Source organism: Callorhinus ursinus, unplaced genomic scaffold (assembly GCF_003265705.2).
Source record: "Callorhinus ursinus isolate GAN/ISIS: 27379988/994484 unplaced genomic scaffold, GSC_fseal_2.0 scaffold6, whole genome shotgun sequence".
Taxonomy (NCBI): Eukaryota; Metazoa; Chordata; class Mammalia; order Carnivora; family Otariidae; genus Callorhinus; species Callorhinus ursinus.
Genome location: NW_027397068.1, coordinates 46,737,092 through 46,763,215, shown reverse-complemented (window position 1 = coordinate 46,763,215; position 26,124 = coordinate 46,737,092). Strand labels below are relative to the sequence as shown.

At 39.6% G+C, this 26,124-nt stretch overlaps 1 protein-coding gene across 1 annotated transcript in view; it reads left to right on the top strand.

Moving 5' to 3' along the window:
- Nucleotides 1-587: 587 nt before the first annotated feature.
- The window catches only part of ARHGAP18 (Rho GTPase activating protein 18), a 187,239-nt gene continuing 161,702 nt past the window's right edge, over nt 588-26,124 (top strand). Inside the window, exon 1 of the mRNA XM_073893913.1 lies at nt 588-867. Within this exon, the coding sequence (XP_073750014.1) occupies nt 824-867 (44 nt within the window). The 5' untranslated portion in view covers nt 588-823. The remainder of the gene's footprint in view (nt 868-26,124) is intronic.

The window sequence follows — 26,124 nt, the reverse complement described above, 5'->3', positions numbered from 1 at the left end:
ATTGCTTACTCAGACCTTCAAATATAGGCGATTTCATACCGAATCTTTGAGTGATAGTGATTTTCTAGGATAAAAATCCTTTCACTGCCTACACTACATACTTGACCCCAGAGACAACTTAATTGTGCAGAAAGACTAAACAGTAGTGATAGCTTCTAAACATCTCTATCAACCTATCAATAATATTTGCTAATTGCAATGCAATGTCTTTTGGCGGGGTTGGGGGGGGGGGCTGGGAGAAGGTCGTCTCCACGTTGAAGAAATCACCTCCACTAAATCTCACCCTCCGCACACTTCTCCGTTCCCCCTTTCTCAAATCAAGAAGACAAGTCACCGGCTGAAAGGCCCTAGCCGCGCCGGGGACAGCCGAGCATGCTCAGTAGCCGGGCCGCTTCCTGAGCTCCCCGCGAGCTCCAGCTTGCCCTGGGCTCCGGGAAGCGCCGGGGCTGTGCCGCAGCTGGTCCTCGTTCCTGGAAAGCTGCTCTCTGCCCAGTAACGTGCGGCTTTAGGATCGTCAGCTGTGGCCGCGCAGCCCCGGGCTCCCCGGGCCGCACTCCGCCTGCTCAGCGCGGGGCTCGTGCTCAGCACCCCCGGTGTGCACGTTGCAGCCCGGTGCTTCTAGCAGCTGCTGAGTGATGGAGCCGAAATGACAGGCTTGTGGTTAACCGTGAAGGGCGAGTGAGAGCCTCTTGTCTTCTGAGCCTGAGAGAGGAGGTGTGTCGCGGGAGAAAGGACCCTGGGAAGATTCTTGCAGCCGCTCCAATCTTCGCTTCCTTCTTGACTTCTTGTCACTCTGGCATTCCCGGCTCTTGACTTGGGAAGGATGGTTACAGTTGTAACGAAGCTGGTGTTCTGCTTTCACTTCAGGTAAGGAGGGCTCCTTTTGCATGCTTTTCTCTTTTCATTGCTTTTGCTAGCGCTGAAGTCCACAGCTGGGAAAGGTTTTGTAACTATTAGCCTTGTTCTCACGCACGGAGACTGAAAAACAGGACTTTTTGTGTGATTTAAAAATCCTTGCAGGGATGAAGTTGAAGTAAGCAATAGTGTTCTTTATTACCTCTGTTATTCTTAACCCTGTCCCCGACCTGCTTGGTAAAATTTAGGTCTCTATTTACAAGATGAGGTTAAAAGTACTTAAAAAAAAATTCCTGGCATATTCTAAGGAAAGATACTTTATACCCTATAGGCAAATGGATATCATAATTGGCAGTCTTTTCGAAATGATTGATTTCACTTACAGCCCAGAGAGATTAATAAAATTCAACATCAACCTTGCTCAGCATTGAACTTCAACTGACTAGAAAGGTAACGTTCATACTACGGGTATCTGGTTATTTGTAAAAACAAATGTTCAGGGTTTAACTCCCGAGAGATCAATAGGAGTCCCCAAATTTAAAGAAAAAAAAATTATCACCCCTCATATCCTTTGGGTCTTGAGCAGGATAGCTTCTCCACAGAGGCATCAGCTAAAAAGTAAACATGTAAATCAACTTCGTGGTTGCATATTAATATTTCTGATGAAAGCTGGAGTCAACATCTTCAGATGGATCTTCACATAAAAAGGCTTTCAGAACATAGAGTATTCAAATAAATGTAAACTCTGCACTACCAAGAAATTGTCCAAAATGACATGTAATAGTGGCTACAGTTTCCATCACTGTTAATTCAGCTGGAGGTTTTGAAAGGATCACTTTTCCAAGTAAACCCCAACCTACTAAGCAAGAGTAGATCTACAAGTATTCCCTAACATTTAGCGATTGTAATCAAATGGGGCAAAAAAAAAAATGTTTTCTTTCTAATCAGCTGTTAGATTTATTTCCTCAATTTAAAGATAAACTTATTAATAACAACTCATTTAAAAACAGTATGTTATTTCTCTAAGACAGCAAAGGATCCAAACTGAAAAAAATATAACTCCTGCAGTGATAGAGGAAGGAAAAAGATAAGGAAATACTTAATGGAAATACTTGACTGGAAAAAAGTTAGAATTTCTGGACAGATTATTGCTTTTAAGGCCTTTTTATTTATTTGGGGAGGCTTGATGTTTAGTCATTTATATTTAATTAAGTTTTTATGTTCAAGTACGATTAACATACAGTGTTATATTAGTTTCAGGTGTACAATATAGTGATTCCACAATTCTACACAGGACTCAGTGCTCAATATGATAAGTGTCTTAATCTCCACCTATTTCATCCATTCTCTTCCTCCCCTAAAGCCTTCGTTTTTTTTTAAATTTTATTTTATTATGTTAGCATACAATACATCACCAGTTTTCGATGCAGTGATCCACGATTCATTGTTTTCGTACAACCCCCAGTTAAAGCCTTCTTTTTTTTAACATAACAGGTATTTGTGATCCATTCACTTGTGGGCCCATTTAACTATGAATAAGTGAACAACTTCTAGTAAGAAAGGGTGAGGGATCAAGGTTGCCCAGACCTAAAAATTCCTATTTCTAGTTTATTTTGTAGGGACTGGAACCAACTACCTTGAGTTCAACAGGCTTTGTTCTACAGAAAGGATAAAGTTCTTTAAAGTCTCGTTACTAGCTTGGGAACTGGGAGAAATCCATTCCTTCCTCCCTTTTCTCGTGTAAATATTCTGGCTCTATACATTCCTGACACCCTGAGTTCTGAACTCTCGGCTGACCTGTGCCAAGACAAAAGCTGCCAGGGACTCTGAGGTTGATAGTCTGGCCTCTGATTTTTACAGGTTCATACTACCTGAACACAAACCCAGTGGAATGAACAGAAGAAGCACCTTTTTCAGAAGCTCCAAAAGACCCGGGGTTCTACTGAGAAAAACTATCATCTGAGGCCTGCCTCTGCTCGTTCTTGGTCTCTTTCTGTGGAATGGTTTCTGAGAGGTGCTTTTTTCCCTTACCTAATTAGTAGTGATCATTCCGGTTCTAGTTAGACATAAAGTTTGTTCTAATACTAAGAACTACTCTCAGCCATCACCTAGAAGGGAGTCTTAATGATCAGTTGGAAGAAGAAGAAAACAGGAAACAAAGTTTTTCTACATTTGGATGTTAGGTAGGCCATTCGGTTCCTTCTCCTCTCCCCTCCCCTGTCATCCAACTATGACAAATCATGACACATGATGAGGATTCCAGTGCAACTCTTTGTTTCCCTTTAGAAGAGTTGAGGATGGTGGTGGGGCCATCCCAGCCTTTGTTACTAACCTGTCCCAGTCTCACTACCCACTGTTCATGGTTCTTCCATATCCGATAGAAAACAGGTAGGATGTCACAAACACCCTCAGTTTGTGAAGGAAACGCTTGAAATATAATGAATTTCATTTTTCCTCTTAACAATCAAATAGTACTAGAACTTTAGTCCTAATAGGTATAGATCTTTTCCAGTCTTTTCCTTTATTAAATAAGAACTGTCTGCTCTATTTCTGCCACTGTTTTGGAGATAGGCTCAAGTAGTTTTAGGATTCAAACCCAGTTCAGCTGCAATATGTTGATTCTCAAAACCTAGATCTGGATAAATCCCATATATTTTCAAGAGAGGAGGTACATGATCAGAAATGTTTCCATTTTAATAATTACATAGAACTTTCTCAGCTATCCCTCCCATCAGATTGTTTGTAGCAGTCTAAAAAGAGCTAATCAGCTATGTTTATGGCATGAAAGGTGTCAGTCACTGATTGCCTTTGATTTAATAAACGAGTTTTCCATTAATTAGGGCAACTCTTAGCTTGGGTTTTAGCAATTTAAGGAAAAGAGAACTGTACCCATACAGAACTAGAAATTCTCAAGTATTAACTGGAGTCTAGGCAAAAAGCCAGAAATCAAACTAGTTGATCTATTTATGTCCAAAATCCCAGGGATTCTGGGCCTATTTCAAGGGCATACTTAGCTTTTAGCCCAGCCAGCAACTTTCAGATTGTCACTTCTAGGAACTTAATTTGGGAATACAAAGACATCCTAAGGTTTGAGGATGAGCCTGGTTTTGTATCTCTGTGACATCGTTTTTTGCTGAATAGCTCAACAATGGGAGGATAAGAGTACAAATCCAGTTTGAATCTGAATATCTGCATTTTTTGGAACATATCTACGTTCCACTCCCCCCTTTATCTTGAAGTGTCTTGCATTATCGTGTTTGAATGTTTTGGTTATATCACATGTAAAAAAAAAAAAAAATGTAAGCCATTGCAGAGTTAACCTGGTGAATCTCTTAGTTCAGTTCCCAGGAGCCCCCCGTAAAAGCATACGAAGGAACAATGATAACTCAATCCTCACTTTCTGCTTCTACTTCAGTATATCACACAATCTGGCAACGGTGATGTCATGGTGTGCTGAGAAAGAAAATGCGCAATCTTAATAGCTTCCTCAAACACAACATAAACTTGAAGGCAATGTGCAATAAAATCTTGCCAGCTGATAACCCCTACCCCTTACCAAAAGTTCATTGTGTATCTATATGACTAGCTCTGTGGTGATATTCAGGACAGATGTTTGAACAAGATGAATAAGTTTCCTGTTCTCAAAGGGCTTATAATATGGTGCAAGGGGATGGTGGTTCCTAAATAAAAAAATATCAGGTCCTTGTAAGTGCTGTTCTTCACAGACCAAGAAATAGTATGGAATGTGTCTTCTGGTAGGGCACTCAGGTAAGCCCTCTCTGAAGAGATAATATTTGATTCAGGACCAGTGTGGAGGTGAAGTCTGAAGACATGTTCCTGGTTGCTTGGTTTGTTCTAGAGACAGCTGTAAAGCAGTGTGGCTGGACAGAGAAAGGCATTGGGGAGGGAGAGGGTTAGGGAAAGGTGTGGCAGTGGAAGGGGGTGAGGGTGGGTAGGAATTAGGGACAGGTGTTGGGGGGAGGGGTAAATTAGGAGCTAAGATCAGAGGGATAGGCCAGGGCCAGGTGGATGGGTCTTGTGGAGAATGAATTCTTTGAGTGCAGTGAACCTACTGGAGGACTCTACATTTTAAGGGAGCATTATGGCTGCTAAAGGGAGAAGGCACCGTAGGGCCAGAGAGAAAGCTGGAAGATGTGTTGCAGACAGGAGGTGTCAGTGACCTGAGCTAAGGAGGTGTGGAGGTGAAGCCAGCATGAATAGACTTTCTTTCCTCTGCAAGTTACATTTTATTTCTGATTACAGAAGTAACGTAGTTTTGTTATAGAAAACCTAAAAAATACACAGAAATGTCCCCAAAGATATTAAATCATAATCCTACCACCCAAGCTTAATCTCTGTAATATTTTTGGTAGCTGTCCTATAGAAAACTTAGAAAATACAGGGACCTGTTCCCAAAAGAAATGAAATATTCCACAATCTTACCACTCAATTTTACATGTAATATTTTTGATATCTATCGTGTGAATCCTTTTTAAAGCCAATATATTATTTTTAGGAAACTAGTTTATTCTGGATATTCTGATAAAACATCTTTAGGTTTAAATAAACTACAAAATGTCTGCCCTAAATCTGAATGAAATGATTAGTTTATGTGCCATAGAGTCAGTCCCTTCTTTTTTCATTAAATATTTCACTGTACCCCAGATGCTCTATGATCTCTGGTGAATGCTGTCTTAATAAACCATTCCCTCCCAGGGTGCCTGGGTGGCTGAGTTGGTTAAGCATCCAATTCTTGGTTTTGGCTCAAATGGTGATCTCTGGGTCATGAGATTGAGCCCAGCTTTGGGCTCCTTGCTCAGTAGAGAGTCTGAGCAAGGAGCAATCTCTCTCTCTCTCCCCCTCCCCCCACCCTCCCCCCCTCGTTCTGCCCCTCCCACGTGTTCACTTGCTCTCAAATAATCTTAAAAAATAAACCATCCCTTCCCATGTCCCAAACCAATACCATGACATCCCTTGGGGTTAGGAAGGCCAAATTTGACCCTTTGACCTTAGATGTAAGTTGTGCTGTTCACTGTCCCTGCTTTTGAGAAGACGTGGGCACTAGAAATCTCTGTTTCTGGAATCTTTTCACTAACAGTAGCCCAGTGAGTTTGGTAGGCCTGGCCTGCCGTGGCCTGGGCCAAGAGTAATCTTGCAGCTGAGAGGACCAAACATTTATTTTTCTAGGTTTTTGTTGATAGGCCTTCACTTTCCAGAGGTACTTATTGGTAGGGGGGCAATCTGGCAGTAGTCTTCTATGCTTCCCTAAAAATGTGACCATTTCACCCCTTACGCTGGTTTCAACATGCATTACATTTTATAGGCGCATCATATATTGGTTACTGTTAAAAATAGTAGTAGTTTGCTTTGTGTTTTTAAGCTTTCAGAGTGGTTTCATATGAATTACACTATTAAACGTTTGAGACTACACTTTATCTTTCCCCAAGTATCTGAAGTTCAACATATCCACAACAGAATAGGGTCTATCTTTGTATTCCAAGCTTTCTTGCTTCTCTTCTCCTGCTCTGTGTCCTGACTCAGGTAAAAGTCTCCCAAATGAGAAAGGAGAGAAATCTTCCTTAGCTCTTCCTTCCCCATCTAATAGGAAAGAATATCTATGCAAATTCAGAAAAGGCTCTCAATTTTTTTTCTCCTATCCATTCTACTGGTCACTGTTTTGGTAGTCAACTTCTTTCATTGGGTCCATTAAGCCTGCTCCTGCAATACTCCCCTATCTGGGCCTCTGTGCTACAGCAAGAGTGATTTATTGGGGCTTTTTACCTTTAAGTGTTTGATCACGGCAGTTTCCAGATTATATGGTACAATGTCATATGTTTGGATAATCTCTGAACTTCTCAGGCATAAGGTACATCTCAATTTGCCTTCATTTTTTTTTTTTTTAATCTCCTTTTTCTCACCAGTTTACCCTTATGGTCCAGCTATGTTGATTTTTCTTTGTTTCCTGAATGTTTAATCTTGAGCTTTTTGCCTCAGCACCCACCGTTCCCTCTACCTGGAATATGTTTCTCCTTGTTCTCCAAGTGGCATAGTCCTGTTCATTCCCGCTGGTCCAGACCTAGTGCTGTTTCTTAGCTTCTTCGGGGGTTGCCAGTCATCTCTACTATATTCCCAGAGCAATTTGATCAATTTTAAAGTATTTTTTTTAAGGGGCCGCTCAATAAATGACAATTTATTCATTTCATGTTATACAATATTTATTCTGTGCCTTCCATGTGCCTGATACTACATTAGTTCTTGAAGATTCAAGGATGAATAAAATATGGACTTGCCCTCTATGAAGGTACAGCCTAATGGCAAGACACCTACAAAGACAGGTCATGATGGGAGAGAAGGGGGATGCTGTTTGGGGTCATTATTACTGCTATTACACAGTTTGGCCTGTCTTTGCACCACCTTTCCTTCTCTAGCCCTGTGGGTTCATTACACAATTAGTTCACTTAACCCTGAAACCATGAGCTGAGGTCCATGAATTATTGGGTCAGGTAGTGTGACTTAATGGAACCAAACTGTCATGACTGGAACAACAGTATAGTATCAGATGTCTCGCTGGAATTCATTTTACATTCTAATATCCCTGTACTAATAGTCCTATCAGATCTGTTTTTCACTCTATGCATTGGGAATATTATTTTTTTAATGGACTTTTTTTTGGGGGGGGCACTTCTAAATTCAAAACAAAATTGGGAAGACCCTTAGGGACATTTCCCATGTACTCCCTGACCCCACACAGGCATAGCCTCTGCCATTATCAACATCCCTCACCATAGTAGGACATTTGTTACAATTGTTGAACCTACATTGACACATTGACATCACCCAGAGTCCATAGTTTACTTTAGGGTTCACTCTTGGTTTCCTACATTCTATGGGTTTGGACAAATCTATGATGCATGCATCTCAAGGTATAGTATCTTACACAGTAACTTAACTGCCCTAAAAGTCCCCTATCCTCTGTTGATTCATCTACCGTCTCCCCTAATCCCTGGCAACACATCTTTTTACTGTCTCCATCATTTTGCCTTTTCCACACTGTCCTATAGTTAGAATCCCACAGCATGTAGTTTTTCCAGATTGGCTTCATTCATTTAGTAATATGCATTTGTTTTCCCATTGCCTTTTCATGACATAATAGCTCATTCTTTGGAGCACTGAATAATATTTCATTGTCTGGCTCTATCACATGTCATTGTTTCTAATTTCTATTTCTTCTTCTGTTGGATTTGGGTTTATGGGGGTAGGGCTTTGATGTTTGGTTCCAGGCACACAGAATGCACCTAATTAGTATTTCTGTGAGAATAAGTTATAAATGAGACACACCACTTTTTCTTTCTCTCCTTTTCTTTATAGTCTGTTCTCCTTCGCCTGGAAGCAGCTTCCAGATTGGATAAGTTTGTGCTTATGGGAGAATGTGCATTTTTGGGTAAGGGATGGTATGTTTTCATTCCTCTCCACACCCCTCTCCCCCAACTAGTCTGCCATTATTTCTTAAACTCAGGGGTCAGCAAACTATAGCCCTTGGGCCAAATCTGGCCTGACAGCTGTTTTTGTAAATAAAGTTTTATTGGAACACAGCCACACCCATCATTTATGCATTGTGAATGGCAGAGTTGAGTGGCTGTGATGGAGACCATATGGCCCTGGGCTGAAAACCTTTACTATCTGGGTCTTTATAGCAAAAGTTTGCTGACCTCTGTCCTAACCCAGGGAAGGAGCTGGAGGCTGAGCTCAAGGTGGCCAGAGTGATTGCTTATAGAAATATGTCCGAGGTAGCAGCTGTTAGTCCTTTTAGGGAGAAATAAATTTCTGAGATTTGTTTTAATTTGCGTGTCGAATAAAGAAACCATAAAAGAAAATCTGCTGAAAGGTCTGGTTGCTTTGTTTTAGTAATTATAAGACAAATGAATTTGGCCTAACTCATTTTTTAATTAAACAGCTATTTTCAAACTTGAACATGAATGAGAATCACCTGGAGGGCTTGTTAAACTGCAGTGTGTACCCCTCCTCCAGCGAGGTTCTAATTCAGTAGGTTTGGGTGGTAATCCAGAAGGGGCCTTACAAACGAGTCCCCAATGTTGCCGATGCTGCTGGTCTGGAGGCCACACTTTGGGAACCATTAGTTTAGAACAATGGGTTCTGAGACTTAGCTCTCTGTGTCTCAGAATCACCTAGTAAATTTAAAAACATTTTATTTAAAATAAAACCAAACCTGCTTGGGTCTTGCCCTAGACTTACCAAGTCAGAATCCCCAGTGTTGGTCTGTATTTTTTAAAAAGAATGATTCCGAAGAAAAGTTATTTAGCCGACGTGCTTTTGAAACTATCTTATGGGCTTTGCTGAGTAAGGTGTGTATAAGATTTTTTTGACTAATGAATTTGAAATAACAGATTCAGATTTCATTATATTCTCAGTTTTAAGAAAAACTAAACTGGAATCTGGTTTTGTCTATGTACATTATATTTATCAGTGGACTTCAAAAAAAAACTACACTGTGTTCAATTTGAAAGATAATTTTTTCTTAGCAAACTTGATATGTTTGTAAATTTTCTTTCACTGGGTAAGATTAATTTAAAATCTGTACTTGATGATTCCCTTTTCCTCTTTCCTTGAAAGTGAGGTTTAATTTTGAATGAAGCATGAACAGCTCCTATTCCATCACCTATGGGTTCACGATAGCAAGGTGAAATGTACGAGAGGTCTTCTTCCTGACTCTTCCTCCTCTGTGTACAAGGAGAACACTTCTTTAACATCTGGGTAGGTGTTTTTAAAACAATACAGAGCCCTGTTGCTCTTTATGCACTTTTGCTCAGAGAACTTGTTTCCCCTCGACCACAATTTCAGCATGCTATAAGGTTGTGTTCATTTTAATTTTGTTGATTGCTATTTGTAATGTTCTGAAGCTGGGTATTATGTCAGAACGCAAATAAGGCAAAGCAACCATTAAATAGTATATGTAGAAGAACCAAGTCTTTGGCACTTTGGCAGCTAATATAGTAACCTCGACCATCATGAGCCATACAAAGAACTCTTAAGCGCTGTGTTTATCAAGGGACAAGCGTTTTGGTCATGCTTTTGGTCTGTACTTTTTTCTCTCCCCTCTTTGACCTTAGAAGGATAGGAATAAATACCAAGATTTGGGTTTATAGATCCCCAAATCCACACAACAAAACAGTCATCAATGTCTTAAACTACTTAATTCTATATTATGAAATCATGGTTACTCACATGAAATGTCAGAATATGAGTTTGACAAATGGCTTAATAAGAATAATGTTCTAAAGTATGGAAGAGCTCACTTATTTAGTGCATTTGGATTAATTCAAGTTTCAAGCTGGCTGTCTTGAATGAAAGTTTTCACACTTCTTTTCTTTTCTTTTTTTTTTTTTACATTTCCTTAGAAGATTAGAAAGGGTATTAGGAAGGTATTGTGAGCTAAGTAGAAATGAAGACTTTTATTTTTTTCCTTTTCATGAACTCATGATTATCACTTGCTTATGCCTCTGTCAGCGCTACAAAGAGGGGCTTTTATTCCTAAGTATTAATTTTTTTTAAAGATTTTATTTATTTATTGGAGTGATACAGAGAGAGAGCTAGAGAGCACAAGTGAGGGAGAAGGAGAAGCAGGCTCCCCACAGAGCAGGGGAGCCCGATGCAGGGCTCGATCCCAGGACCCTGGAATCACAACCTGAGCCGAAGGCAGATGCTTAATGACTGAGCCACACAGGCTCCCCCTAAGTATTAATTTTTATAGCTTCTAGAAAGCAGTAGCACCCAGGGGCGCCTGGGTGGCTCAGTTGGTTAAGCCACTGCCTTCGGCTCAGGTCATGATCCTGGAGTCCCAGGATCCAGTCCCGCATCGGGCTCCCTGCTCGGCAGGGAGTCTGCTTCTCCCTCTGACCCTATCCCCTCTGATGTGCTCTCTCTCTCTCATTCTCTCTCTCTCAAATAAATAAATAAAATCTTTAAAAAAAAAAAAAAAGCAGTAGCACCCAGGAAAACCCCCAAGGAGAATAGTAATTAATTATTCTGTGGTTATTTTAAGCTCCCTCATTGGAAAGGTTAGGACTACTTATTCAACTAGAAGAATTGATTGAAATGGAGACTCTTTCGTAATGATTAAGTGTCTTTTGGTTACCTCATCACTTTTTGCCTGTTTGAATGTCATTTCTCAGGTGGGAATGTTCTAGATTCCTCCCTTATATACAGCCAAGACCAGTGTCAAAGTCATAGCTGAGAGCTCTTGTTTTCAGAGCAAAGTGAAGCACTTCCTGTTGTTTTCTGCATTGCCGTTTGCTCAGAATGTCCTTTAGGTCCATGGTTCCCAATATGAATATGCAGGTGGGACTTAGGCTTGGTTTAATGCTCTGCTGTCACAGTCCTGAAATGCTTAATACTCTTTTTAAAAAAGATTTTATTCATTTATTTGACAGAGAGAGAGCAAAAGTAGGGGCAGAGGCAACAGAGGGGGGGAGTGGGCTCCCTGCTGAGCAGGGAGCCTGATGTGGGGCTCGATCCCAGGACCCTGAGATCACAACCCGAGCCGAAGGCAGACACTCAACTGACTGAGCCACCCAGGTGCCCCTGCTTAATACTTTTTGAACAAGGGGCCCTGCATTTTTATTTAGTCCTGGACCCCATAGTAGTGTAGTTAGCCCTGCCCACAGGAACTGTATCTTATTCATCTTTATTTCCCTGCACATTTTTAGCATGGTGCCTCATGCACAGATGAGTAAGTGAATGAGAGCTCCCCTTGTTCTGAGAGCAAAATGACTTAGTTATTGTTGGTTTTTGAATTGCTTATAGGAGTGTGGTTTTGGTCAGCCAGTGGGTTCCCAAAATGAATATTCTTCAGATACAGTGAGGTGGATGCTTGAGCGGTTGGGTAGAAGTGTTGGTAGTGAATAAACTTTGAGAGAATACAGATTCTCTGGCTCCACTTCAATTTTCCTGAATCAAACTTTTCTGTGAAGAGAGATCAGGAATCTGTGATTCAAAAAGCTTCTTAGGTACTCTTGCGTCTGTGCATGGAGTATATATGATCTTCTCCCATAGAGCTCTGGAAGGTCTGTAGGTCTGTTCTGCCATGGACATGGGTTTCTGGCTTGTCTAGGTTGTCAAAATAAAAAAGGGCCTGATTCAAGTGACATCAAGTGCAATTTAGGAGACAACAGGGCATGGCCAGGCTAAGAATTAGCATAACATACCCAGGTCCCTGATGATACTTCTATGATACCAACAAGGCTACCATTTTTCTGATGGTTTATGCCTCCTTTGGAAGGGATCTGATGCTTTGTGCAGCTTATGCTTACCAACTCCCAAAGCATGAGGTGAAGGTTGGCCTTACAGTCCACGTTAGAGCATAAAGTACCTGCAGCCTGCTGCAGTCACTGCCCTCTCCTCAGGCTTGGCAACATGACATCTACTTCCAAGTGGAAGTAACTAGAGGTCAGTGGAGTATGGAAAGGCCCTATGGTCAGCCTGGTACCTTCATGTGCAGTTTGGATGTGGGCCTTACCAAAACCCCTACAGATTTGAGGGGGCAAGGGGTGGAGCAGAGAGTGTCTAAAGGTAGCTGTGGGTTGGATGTAGGCTTGTCATTTAGAAAGCAATGATCCTGTGCAGGAGGACATCTTACCCAAGTCATGGGTCAGAATGGTGGCAATGATGTACATCCCTTAATGAATGATGGTGCTTCTAAGATGCAAGTCTCTTAATACGTATAGAACCGTGTAACTCTAGACATGCTGGAGAGTGCAAAATTCATGTTGCTGAATGAAAGCATCTAGTCTATGAGAAACACCTCAGAAAGAAGTTTCATGAGGAGAGGTGGAACCATCCTGAAGTGTCTCTCACCCAAAGGAAAGTTGTGTCCTTCAAGCGTAGGTATCGTCAGAGCTCAGGAGCAGGCTGCTAACAGCTCAACTCTAAACGATGCCTGGCTGTCCTTGGCTGTGAAGAGAGTTCAGACTAAGGCATAGTTGTTAACCAAGGCAAGAGGAAATTGCTTATAGTGGGTGGAGCCATAGAAAGGACAACAACTAATAGCAATGGATAAAAAAATATTAGAAACAGAAGGTCATTGTTTAACGACTTGCTTGCTTTCATTCATTACTCTAACTATTTTGGGGCATCTTTAATGTGCTGGGCACTACTGGAGACACCAGGACACAGGAATGAGAAGACAGGATCGTTCCTGATGTCCGGGAACCTGAATTTTGGTGGGAAAGAGACACCGTGAATAAACATGTCGGAGTTATGAGTGCTGTGAAGAGGATGCAAATAGTCTTACATGAAAGCTTGTCGAGTTCACACTGGGTGGTCAGGGATGGGGGGAGTCCTCCTCTTCCTTCCTTCGACACCAAATATAATTACTACAGTAACCTGTTAATTTGTCGTGGGCTCAGTTTCCTTTTCTTAGGAACCACTACCGATTTCACATGCTTGGCCAGGCTATTGAATAGGCTTGGCTGTAGAGGATGATTTACGGGGGCTTAGACAGAGGTTAGTGTTGTCTATTATGTCAGTACAATAATAGCAAGTAGCTATTTCCGATTATTGAATATGTATTAATTGAATGTTAAAGAATGTAGTGTTTCAGGGCGCCTGGCTGGCTCAGTAGGTAGATCATGTGACTCCTGAACTTCGGGGGGGGGGTGAGTTCAAGCGGCACGTTGGGCATACAGCTTACTTAAAAAAATTATTAAAAAAGAAGAATGTAAGGTTCCCTAATAAATATTTTCTTTCTTTTTATTATAAATGTCTTGCTGACTTGAAAATAAAAACAAAATGCCAGCAGGTAATGTTTTCTTCTGTTAATATTCAGGTTGACTTGTGGCAGATTACCCCATTGTTTTGTGTTTACAAAAATGAAGAAATCGAGACTGGCCAATGATTAAAGAGGTGACATTTTTACCATTAAATATTTAAATATTATAAAATGAGAGAATATGTGAAACAAATCAACAAGCAAGTTTCATCATATTTTATATCTTTCATATAGATTTAATACATTGTAGATTTTAACAAGTCAGATCATGTGAGATAATTGGTGTGTTTAAATTCTGGGCTTATAGAAAATTTGGGCATTATCAAAATGACTAAATACAGAGTTAATATGCTATATGTATAAGAACAGATATCCTTACACTTTTTGAATTCTGAATTAGATAATATCAAATTTAAAACTTTTGTTGAACCAATATTGATAATTGATAATTTTAGAACACCAATTAATTAGAGAATGCAACAGAAAAATCATGAGTAGGTGTACTTTTAAATAAATAAATTTCTAGTTTCACCAGCCAGACGTATGAAGTAAAAATATGTGCTTTAAATTCTGGTGTTTCCAGTATTTTGGACCACCTGATCTAATCACTGTCATCTTAGATGTGAGGAAAACGGGGACTTAGAGAAATGAAACACTTTGCTTTAGGATCTGGGGATTATTTCTCTTTGAAGTATTTACAGAAACTGGTTTCAACCATTTCTAAGTAGTTGTAAACATTCCTGGATTGGGATTCTGGTTGGTTTTTGTTGGTTTTGTTTTGTTTTTTTTCCATACACATCAGCTCTATAAACTTGGGTAAGTTACTTAATTTCTCTAAAGGTTTTAGTTCCTCATCAGTACAGTCTGGAAAATGGTCATGCCCTCCCTGGGGATTGAGTGACACAGTAACCACAAGCATTCCGTGTAATATATTGCATAGAGAAAGAAACTGGGGAAAATTATTATTAAGACAAATCCTTCAAAAACAACAGAAAAAAAAAACCAAAACCCAGAAATCCTTATATCAAACAGATCTTTCAAGAAGATGACATTTTTTAAAAGATTTTATTCATTCATTTGACAGAAAGAGAGCACAAGCAGGGGGAACGGCAGGCAGAGGCAGACTCCCTGCTGAGCAGGGAGCCCGATGATTTGGGGCTCGATCCGAGGACCCTGGGAGCATGACCTGAGCCGAAGGCAGACATTCAACCACTGAGCCACACAGGCACCCAAGAAGATGACGTTTTTAAACAATATATATTGGAAGCACCTAGAATATAGAAGTGTTCCTAGTTATTTCGGATGAAGGAAATCAGCCTCTGTATTAATCTTTTCCTTGAAAATTGAGGTTTAGGGGCGCCTGGGTGGCTCAGTTGGTTAAGCGACTGCCTTCGGCTCAGGTCATGATCCTGGAGTCCCGGGATCGAGTTCTGCGTCGGGCTCCCTGCTCAGCAGGGAGTCTGCTTCTCCCTCTGACCCTCTGACCCTCTGACCCTCTGACCCTCTTCCCTCTCCCCTCTCCCCTCTCGTGCTCTCTATCTCTCATTCTCTCTCTCAAATAAATAAATAAAATCTTTAAAAAAAAAAAGAAAATTGAGGTTTAGTTAAATATTCATTCTATAACAGTGTTATTAGCACTTGTACCAAGCAAATGACTTGTTTTGTTTTGCTTTAAATTATAGCTAATACTTAACAGAAATTATATAGCACTTTCTGTATGCCAGGTACATAGAGCAACACATTTAATCCTCACAAACCAATGAGATAGGTATCATCATCCCTATATGACAGACGTTGAAACGTTACCAGAGATGTCAAGTAGAAAGTCTGAGGTCACTTGGCTGGTGGGTGCAGGTGGGGTTTAGACCTACCTGAGCACTAGATCCACTACTCGTATACGTTACACTGTACTGAGTGTACCACGGGAGGAGGATTGCTAGTAGAAAGGCTCCTCCAGTTATTGTACAGATCCAAATTTGAGTGCCAGGATGGGTGCTGATCCAATGAAATATTGGCTTCTGAGAACCCCATTTTATAGGGATACTCCTACAATATTAAAAATGGCTGCCACTTGGGGGCGCCTGGGTAGCTCAGTTATTTGTCTGACTCTTGATTGCTGCTCAGGTCATGATTTCAGGGTCAGGGGATCCAGCACTCACCAGGTTCTGTGCTTAACACCGAGTCTTCTTGTCCCTCTCCCTCGATAATAAATACAATCTTAAAAAAAAATGCCTGCCACTAATTGACTACTTCCATGAATCATAATCTCTACTACAGACTTCATCCATTCTTCTTTCTCCATAATAGCCCCCTGAGATATGATGATGATGATGATAGATACAATGATGCACATTTTACAGATGATGGAAAGGAGTCTGAGTGTAGTGTATAACCTTCCCCAAATCAGAGTTATTTTCCTCCAAAGTCACTGTCATACTTGAGTTTCTATTCTAAATTGTGTGTGTGTGTGTGTGTGTGTGTGTGTATATGTGTATCAGTTCTGTGCCACTAAAACTGTTAATATGATTAAAAACAGTAAAGTCAACAGAGAATTATGAAGAATGTCCCCCACTATTCTGGAATAAAATCGAATTCCATATTAGCAATTATCTGTGTTTCACCTCCATAGAGTAGTGAATGCCTCATACAGAAAATGAGGGCAGGGCTTTGGACTACATGGTCTCTTTCCACGCTAAGGCTTTCATCAGCGCCTCAGCAAAAATGAAAATTTAACCGAATATTCCCTTACACAACACTAGATGGCGCACGAGAACAAAAGAGATAGAAGACATAGGAACATGCAACCCTTATTTCTAATTGCGGTAGAATTTATTTTTAAAGTGAATCATTGCGGATTTCAGACTACCGATAACTAACAGAAGGAACACCTGACCTGATATTTTGCCAGTATAAAGCTCTGTCTTATCCCCAATTTGGAGTAGAATTTTGATAAACCTCATAGAAAGACGGTTCTTTATTTTTGGCAGAGCATTAACCAAACCGATCTGGCATTATTTTGATTAAGTAACTCTGGCTCTACTGTAGCAAAATTAAATCGAATATCTGAAAAAGTCGGTATAGTCAAGGACTACTCCTGTGAGCTCTATAAAATGAATTTCTATGCTATTTTGGACATTACAATATATGTTACCAGGAACACAGGCTTGTGACATTATGCAAGGCACAAAGAAAATAACCCAGAAAGGGTACACATTTATTTCTAGAGATCTTTTGTGGAGTCATGAAACTTCTAGGCTTTGGCCTCTATTAATTCAATTTATATTTTTAACTATTACTAAGTTATTAGCCTGAATATTAATATTACCAATTTTTTTTGTTTCTCTTTTGATCATCTGTGCTTTCTTTGAGGAGTTGCAGAGCCTTGTGAGGTAGAATAAAGCACAAGGTAGAAAACAAAGGAAAGAAATTACAAGGGTAAAGACAATGAACTATTCAGGTTAGATGCTCTAATGTGACCCTAGTCAATACCATTCCACCACGTTTTCTGAATGTCTCTGAAGAAATGAAAAATAATGATGGACAGAAGGATGAGTTTCAGGCTTGTACCTTCAAATAAAACATTGGGAAGGGATATACTAGCCTATGTTAATTTTAAAAACAGCTTCCCTGGAGGGGCGCCCAGATGGCTCAGTCGGTTAAGGAACCGACTCTTTACTTCGGCTCGGCTCATGATCTCAGGGTCATGGGATCAAGCCTTCTCACCCCCTCACCCCCACCCTGCTTGCTTGCTCTCTTTCAAGTAAATCTAAAAAAAAAAAAAAAAAAAAAAAAAAAAATTCCAAATAATCCACAGCATGGCGTAAGTCTGGGACTCAAAGGGCACACTTCTCTCAAAGAAGACCATATTGACATTCAAAGTTGAACATTAAGCATCAGACCTGGTTCCTGCAATTCAGTAGCCATGTGACCTGTGCTTGATACTGTACCTGATTAAGCCTCAGTTTTCTCATCTGTAAAGTGGGGATAATAACTGAATCCCCCTCAACTGTTGGGAGAATAAAAAGAGCTAATACAAGTAGTAGCAAACGTTAGGCTCATAGTAAGTACTCAATAAAGTAACTCTTAAACATGCTTCAAAATAACTGAACTATCTTTACCCCAAGCCCTCAGCCCTTAATGGTTTATGTAGTTGTGAAAAGCAAAGACACTCACGAGGCACTCCCTTACTGCTACTATTCTTCTCCTCTCCAGGAAAGCGTTTTGTTGTTGTTGTTGTTGTTGAAGATTTTATTTTTATGAGAGAGAAAGAGAGCAGGAGAGAGGGGCAAACAGAGGGAGAAGAAGAGGGAAGGAATCCCAAGCAGACTCTGCACTGAGTGGAGCCCGATGTGGGGCTCAAGTTCAGACTCTAAGATCATGACCCTGAGATTATGACCTGAGCTAAAACCAAGAGTCGGTCGCTTAACTGACTGAGCCACCCAGATGCCCCATTAATTGGAATATTTTTTAGATATTCTTTCAGCGTTGCCCTATTGCTTTCTCAGTTATATTCCAGTGTCCTTGCCTCCCGACCCAGTTGCCCGCTCTTTCCCAGAGAACCTTGAGCCCTATAGGTCACTTTAAAAAAACAAATCCAAACCCAAAGCTACTTCACCTTTTATTGTGACAACATGTAACCTGACACTTGAATCCAGTTGTTTTGTTACTAGCCGGATAAAGTAGACTTTTTGATGGGTGGAGGCTGCTCTCTTGGACTTAAACACAATTTATCTCCCCCAACTCCAAAATCGTATGCAACTCATCGCACGGAAGTGATTGACCTCATGCTAATTACCCTCATTTTGAGAAGATAAGACAAATATCAAACATTTCAGGAAGAAAGATATGTTTTGTTTAGGCTCCCAGACCATTCCCACCTACATGCTGGCCTTGTCGCTAAGAAAATTATCTGAGTTAATTTTTTTTTAGTAACTTAGGTGAATGGGTGAAAGATTATTATGAAGTATGTTATTTTGATACAAGCTCAAGTGAGGCCTTGGAGAACAGGATGTGGCTCATTGTATGCTAAATCGACTTCATGGCTAGCAAGGTGAAATCCACCATGTCCCTTAACTTTGGTAATCTTAGAACCTCATCTATAAACGTGAAGTGGGGCCCGATGGTTGTTAACAGCTGTCCAGGCTCTAACCTTCTAAGATTTTTTTTTTTTTGTAAGTTTCCCACCTGAAGAGAGTAACCAAATGTAGGGCACGTAATTTTTAATCACAGCCCCAAATTATTTCAGGACAGTGTTGTTATAATTAATATTCAAAAGTTCTTAGAGATACTTAGATGAAAGCTCAAAAGGAAAGATGATCATGGCTTAGAAAATTCAATGAGTAATTAATTGCAAATGACTAAGGCTCTTCCTCCTGCTTCAGGAACACAGGAATGGGAAAAGCAATAAAAGCGACTCACATTCTACCTGGCATGCCTCAGAGCCAAAGGAAATTTCTGATGTGATTTAGCATGCTTAGTTTTCTACTCTTGTTAATTATTGTGAAATAGAATCTGTTTAATATCAAATAGTCCTTCTAACCTCATTTGTAATTCTGAATAGTCTAATAACATCCTTTGTCAACAGTATCAACTAATCACAAATTTCACTGCACACAGAAGTTGGTCGTACTCCGTCTCTCCTCCTTCCTCAGTTCTGTATTTCTTCATTGTGCCTGTATAACTCCCCTAATGTGAGAATTCTTAAAAAAAAAAAAAAAAAAAAAGGACTTCAGAGAGACGGTACTGATAGGTGATTGTTGGGGGTGGAGGAAATGGGTGGAGGTGGTCAAAAGGTACAAACATCCAGCTATAAGATAAATTCGTCTTGGGATGTAACGTACAGCATGGTGACTGTAGTTAACAGTACTGTGTGGTCTACTGGGAAGTTGCTAAGAGAGTACATCTTAAAAGTTCTCATCGTAAGAAAAAATATAACTGTGAGGTGATGAATGTTAACTAAATTTGTGGTAATGATTTCACAATATATACATCTATTAGATCATTATATTGTGAGCCTGAAACTATTATAATACTGGATCTTGATTACATCAGTAAAACTTGGGGGGGGGGTGGAATTAGAGCAGATGTTTGGTCAGTCCTGTAGCAAAGTGGTCTCTTTTTTTCTTTTCCCTCTAATGAGGATGCTGGACAATGATAACAAAAATTCCAAATAAAAGTGTCAAAGAGAAAACGGGAAGTTTAAAGTAGGGAAGGAGTATTATAGGTTGGGTCAGTGGGCTTCAAAGCAAAGACTAGAATTGGAGCGGATTACGCTGGAAGAGGTTCTAGAAGTCCTTTGTTCATCTTTCTTCCCTTTTCACATGTAAGGAAAGTAAGGAGAGAGAGAGACTAAGGCATGTGTTCATGGTCCTATGACAGGTTAGTATTAAAGCCCGGACTGGAATCCAGGACTCCTGGCGCCCAAGTTCAGAAATCCTTCTCTGCACCACATTGCCTGTCTTTGCAACCATTTCATATGGGGGAGAAAAATGGAAAGCAGAGAACTTGCAACCTGTGTAATCTTGCTGAATTAGTTGATTTTTTTGCGTTTAACTTCTACTTTTGACACTGAGACTGAAAGTTCTGGTTTTGTGCATTCCAGAGTGCATGGCATCTGCATAATCTAAGTATTACTTCCAGGAGAAAAGGTATGCGGAATCAACCGTATTTTCTTCCCAGCGAGAAATAACTGCATTTTTAGATGGGCTTAGAATACATACTCTTGACATTAATATTAAATATAGCAGTAACTTCTAATAATACATTTGTGTGGTGTGTGTGTGTGAGCGAAAGTAAAACCAAATGAATTATTAAGACAGGATGAGGAGAGCTATGCCTGATCAGTGTCTGTCAAGACTCTTGCATAAGCCAAGACAACAGCCCTGAGAGGCACTCCGATTTCTACCACCAGGAGCCTCGTAATGAAAGAGCTTCCGTTAGAGTCTGGTATGAACGAAAGCATCCTATCAGGAAGGTTTCTTCTCAGTCATGATCCTTTTAACTCCAAGTGTGTAGATGTGTTTTTGCATGGAAATGGAAAATTGGTGTCTGTCTGGCGTAGCTCAAGAATACTCCATTTTTATTTCTCACATCCTCTTGGGGAAGTTTAGAGACAAACAGCTCTAGATCACAATCCAGGTGATGCAACTCCTGCAAACCAAACCTAATCTTGTAGAATCTACTCCTAAGTTAGATTTTGATTAATTGAGCTATGAGTGAAAATAGGGGATTGGAGGATTCATCTCCCTATCTTGGATGCATTGTACCTGCTCTCCTCTAGAATCCAGGGGGTTCCAGATATGTCCAAATTCCAGTTTGACCACATATATCTGTATAGAAACACAAGTTTGATAGCTTCCGGTGAGCCTGAATTCCCCTTATATATGAGTTAACTTTAGGTGTAGCACTTGATGCACACCATATATGTAAATGGGAACTGCTAGTTTACCTGCCTAATAAATAGAGAAGAAAAAATACTGTGAGGAAGGTGGCTTTTTTTTTTTTTTAAGCAGCACTGAAATCTAAGAATTGAGATTTATTGGAAAAGGGAAAAATGTTAGAAAAAAGGGGTCAAGAATACATGAGTGGTCACTTCCCAAGAACTCCAAAGAATAGTTAGAACATAACACGGTAAGAAGAGCTGGGTTCTTCTCTCTGGTCCCAGATCTTGTTGAATTATTAGTTTGCATTATAACGAAGTTTTAATTTTTTTAATTCATATAATTAACATAGTGTTATGTTAGCTTTAGGTGTACAATATAGTGATCCAACAATTCTATACGTTTCTCAGTGCTCATCAAGATAAGTGTACTCTTCTTCGTCCCCTTTATCTATTTCCTCCTTAGCTCTCCCACTTCCCCTCTGGCAACCATCAGTTTTCTGTTTTTTAAAAAAAACTGCTTTTTGTCTCTTTTTTTCCTTTGTTCATCTGTTTTGTTTCTTAAATTTCACATATGAATGAAATCATATGGTATTTATCTTTGTCTACAAAGTTATGATTTTTCTTTTAGAATTTGTTCCCTATTACATTTTTTCTTTTAAGTGAACTTTAAAAAAAAATTAAGATTTGCCGAGATGGGGAGACTGGGTGGCTTAGTTAAGCATCTGCTTTCTGCTTGGGTCACAATCCTGGGGTCTTGGGATCAAGCCCTGTGTTGGGCTTCCTGCTCAGTGGGGAACCTGCTTCTCCCTCTCCGCCCCCCACCCCCAGCCAATACTCTCTCACACATTCTCTCAAATAAATAAAATCTTTAAAAAAAAAAAAAAAAAAAAGACTTGCCTAGGATTTTTTTCTCTTCTATATGTGGGAATCCACCATTGGAATTTAAAGTCTCCTAACCCTTACAACTAACACCTTCCTATCTGATGTTCCTTATCTGTTGGGATGCCAGGAGCTAATGCATTGCTCTTACAAATAAACTATAACACGTGATAGATACACATTGCTTGAATGAAACACTGGCTCAGGGTTAAATACTGAAAACCCACCAGAAGGCAAGCTGACTTGGAAATTATAAGTAGGGCTCTGAGAGATCTACACACAAACACATATATGTAGTCATTGTTAGAAAGTGTGGAGCTGAGGCCAGGTGTTGCCAACTGAGAATGTAAGAGGTTTGAAACAACAGATCCTTTGGTTCCTTGAAGAATGAATTTTGGGTGATGGGAATTGGGTGGAAGAGGTGCTTCCCTGCAATCTTGCCCCTCTGGTGTAAGAGTAGGTCAGCAAAGACCAAAAGTAATTTTCATGCAATGTGTCGTTATTGATTTTTTTTCCCCACTAAAATTAGTATTTTTGTTTTTTTTTTTTTTTTTGTAAAAAAAAAAAAAAAAAAAAAACCAAAATGAAAAACAGCCTCATTTTTCTTGTGATTATGTAAAGCTCTCATAAAATATTTAAACATAAAGAAATGTTTGGAAGCTAAAATTGTTCCAAGATAACTGCTATTCATAGTTTAAGGACCATCCTTTCATGATTCCTTTTATACATGATGTTATTTATTGCATAACTTTTTTCTCAGTCTTTTTTCTCTCCTCTCACTCCCATGACTACTTTCAAAACACTACAAAAACAGGAAATCCCTATTTACAACCTGGTGTGTAATCATATAGAAACATATGAGCGTAATGTATTTGGAGGTGTGTTTTATAAAACTAAGGACCTTATGATACTAGAGCTTAAAACCTCTTCTGAATGTAGAATTGTAGATTTCTATCCATTTCCCTCTAATTTTTTTTAGAGCTGTCTCGCTCTCCCCTAATCCAACAGCATTTGTCTTGGCATCTTGCCTTTGTCAAGGATTCCCAAGGCATTCAGCTTGGTTTTCATAGAAACCATTCTTTCTGAACTTCTATTTCATCAGTTTGAATACTATATAATTGAATTCCTTAATTAAGGTAACAGATCAAACTAGTCTGAATAGCTTACTAACTCTTGGTCATCATATATAACTCAAATGATGAGAGGAGAGCGTCACCAACCTACACAGAAGCCTGCAGGTTTCCAGCATTCTGCTTCCGCCAGTGGGCTATACGTGCAGTTGGGAGAAGTGTTGTATACATGCTTGGCACTAAAAATGGCAGAGACTGTACACATGCCATTTTGCGATGTCTCCATCGTCACCCTGATGATGTTATCCAGAGATTCTTTTGAATTTGTGATTATAAGAAAACAAAAAGCTTTGTTAAGAATGACCAAACTTGCACCCTATTTACTAATTTTGTATGCTGTTTTTTTAAGATTTCTTTATTTAAGAGAGAGCAAGCAGGGTTGGGGGAGGGGGACAAGCAGACTCCCTGCTGAGTGGGGAGCCCCACAACACGGGGCTTGATCCCAGGACCCTGAGATCATGACCTGAGTTGAAATCAAAAGTCTGATGCCTAACAAACAGCACCACCTGGGTGCCCTAATTTTGTATACTTTAAATAATATGCAGTTCCCAGTTTGTCTTTACTGATATTTTGATGATCAACCTTATTCAATATGTCAAATACTAGAGTCTATCGAATCTCCTGCATATTTCACATTTTGCTAAGAGGGTGTAATCTTCCCCTTGATATATGTCACTTCTGGAATCAGAGTCCTTATTATGAAGACTGTGTCTTTGGTTTCTTCTTCTCCCACCTGCCAAAGTAGCTTGGAGCATAACTGCAAAATAACTGCATGCTCATTATTTTATGGGTTATCCAGTCTAGAAGTTACAATGAGAGTGGCAGGCTCGGGGTGCCAGCATATGGAATTGGGTCAGCTAGAAGGTAGGCTGATTGGTATCAGGAGTCTGGCATGTCAGGAGTCAAAGTCTGGGGCAAGTTGACCAAACTGTGAGGGATGGGCCAGATCCACAGTCCAGGCAGACAAACTGTCAACTTCAAGAAATCAACAGAGAGATGAGTCAAAAACTCAAGTTTAGAATCCTGGTCATGGCACCAGGCAGAGAAATGCGCAGAGAGGAGGATGGAAGATGTATTTAAGGAGTCCATGTGTCAGCATCTAAACACTAGGCCTTAGGAGCAGATCACATAGCAGCAATATAATGGCACTTGATACAGGAGTCATTTGAGGAAAGTTATGTCCCCATAATGAGGGAAAGAGCATAAAAGGTCATGCAGAACTGATAAATACTCCTCTCATTATTTGGGTACCTGCAAAGTTTACCTCTTTGGTATAGCCTTAAAAGGGTCAGAGCAAAAAGCAGAAACGAGAGGTGGTGATAATGTTTAGTGTCTGTGGAGCTCAACTGTTCGTTAATTGCTCAGTGGGGCTAAGAGGAAGAAGCTGATGGCCACTTGGCTATACTTACGCATTCTAGATGAACTGGTCTCTTCTAGTTTATGAACCTGGGTTATCAATCTACAAAAAGTAAGGGAAGACATAAATCCATTAACTCAGTGTGGCCTATAGCAGATCATGGGGGTAACGACAAAAAGTATGGAAATTCTTGGCCTTAGTTTCAATAAAAATAAGGTGACAGAGTATACTAAACTTACTGTCTCCTGCAAAATCATGAAAGTAAATGGATTATACTTTTTTCTTTGTCTTTTCACATTTAAGAAAAGGACAGCTACAAGATATGAACAGAAAATTTTAGAATTGTTTGTGTTCTACAAAGTTGTTATTAATGCTATTTACCTGCAATGCTTTAACTGTTTCTAGGAAAGTGTCTAGTGGTGTTGGCACATTTTATGTGATTAATTGTATTTCTTCATTGATCATTTTTCATCATAGTTACATGTTACCTTACTTATAAGGGAAACCTGGAAAAATTTTAGTTAAGCCAATTTAAAATGTGCTTTATTTTTAAGGAGAACCAAAGTAAAATTACCAGAGTGTGTCTGATCTTTGTGTTTGTAAGTCATGTGAATAATGGATTAAAGTTTAAATATAGTTGATTTTTCTGCAATACTGGAGCTTTTGATTAAGGTTCTAGAATAAAGAAGCAGCTTGCCTATAAAGTTACTACAGATTATTCTAAAACAAACCAGAAGTGTTGTCCCCTTTGAAGAAAATTTATGAGAAAATGCCTTGGGGACCTGTTATTACAAGCGTGTCATGGATCAAAGTACTCCAGCAACCCCTCTACTGGAATATCTTTTGGAATAGGCTTATGAGCCACATAAAAATCTCTCACATAGACAGTTCTTTTGTGGTACTAGAATGTGTTTTATCGTAAAGCCAGTGGACTGACTTTATAGTCACTTGTGAGCTGTAAGCTGTCCCTGACAATTTAAGTGGGACTAATGGGGTTGTCATTTGTAGAAGTGCTTCTTTGTTTTCTCTGGTTAATGGGCTCTTTGTGTTTTAATTACATAATAAAAACTTGTATCTTCGCTGGTATAACTTTTTCACTTCTGGTTTTGTTTGTGTTACCCTCAGTTTTGTTTCCAGTTTCAGCCCGACACATCTTAAAATTGCTGGTCTATCCAAAGAAAATGGTTGTTCTTTTTTGTTTTCATTTTTAATGTAGTTATGGTGTTCTTCTCCCAACAGTCAGAAGAAAAAGACTTACATACTTCATGTTTCCATTTGCTTTTTAAAAATTGTGGCAAGTTATATAGAATATAATATTGATTGCTTTTTCTTTTTTTAAACCATTTTTAAGCATACAATTTAGTGGCATTAAGACCATTTGCATTCCCACTGGATAGCAAATGGAGGGATCTGGAGCCATTTAGAAGTATACTTTTGGTAGGAATTCTGCCTCCACAAATCGGCTGATGAAATAAGAATATGGGTACCTTAATCTAACAGTTATTTTGATTCCCTTCTGTGAAAAGAGCTGGTGTCATAGTTTGCTATTCAATTATCATTCATTCAACTAGTATTGGGGAAGAACCTCTTAATCTGCCAGTCTCCCTTAATAAAAGACCAAAAGGGAAACGTCCTACCATCGAGGGATCTTATTGAGACTTACAGGGAGTCACAAGAAGACAACCAGTTATAATCTATTGTGGAAAGGTCTGTGATGATGTAAATTACACTGGAAGAT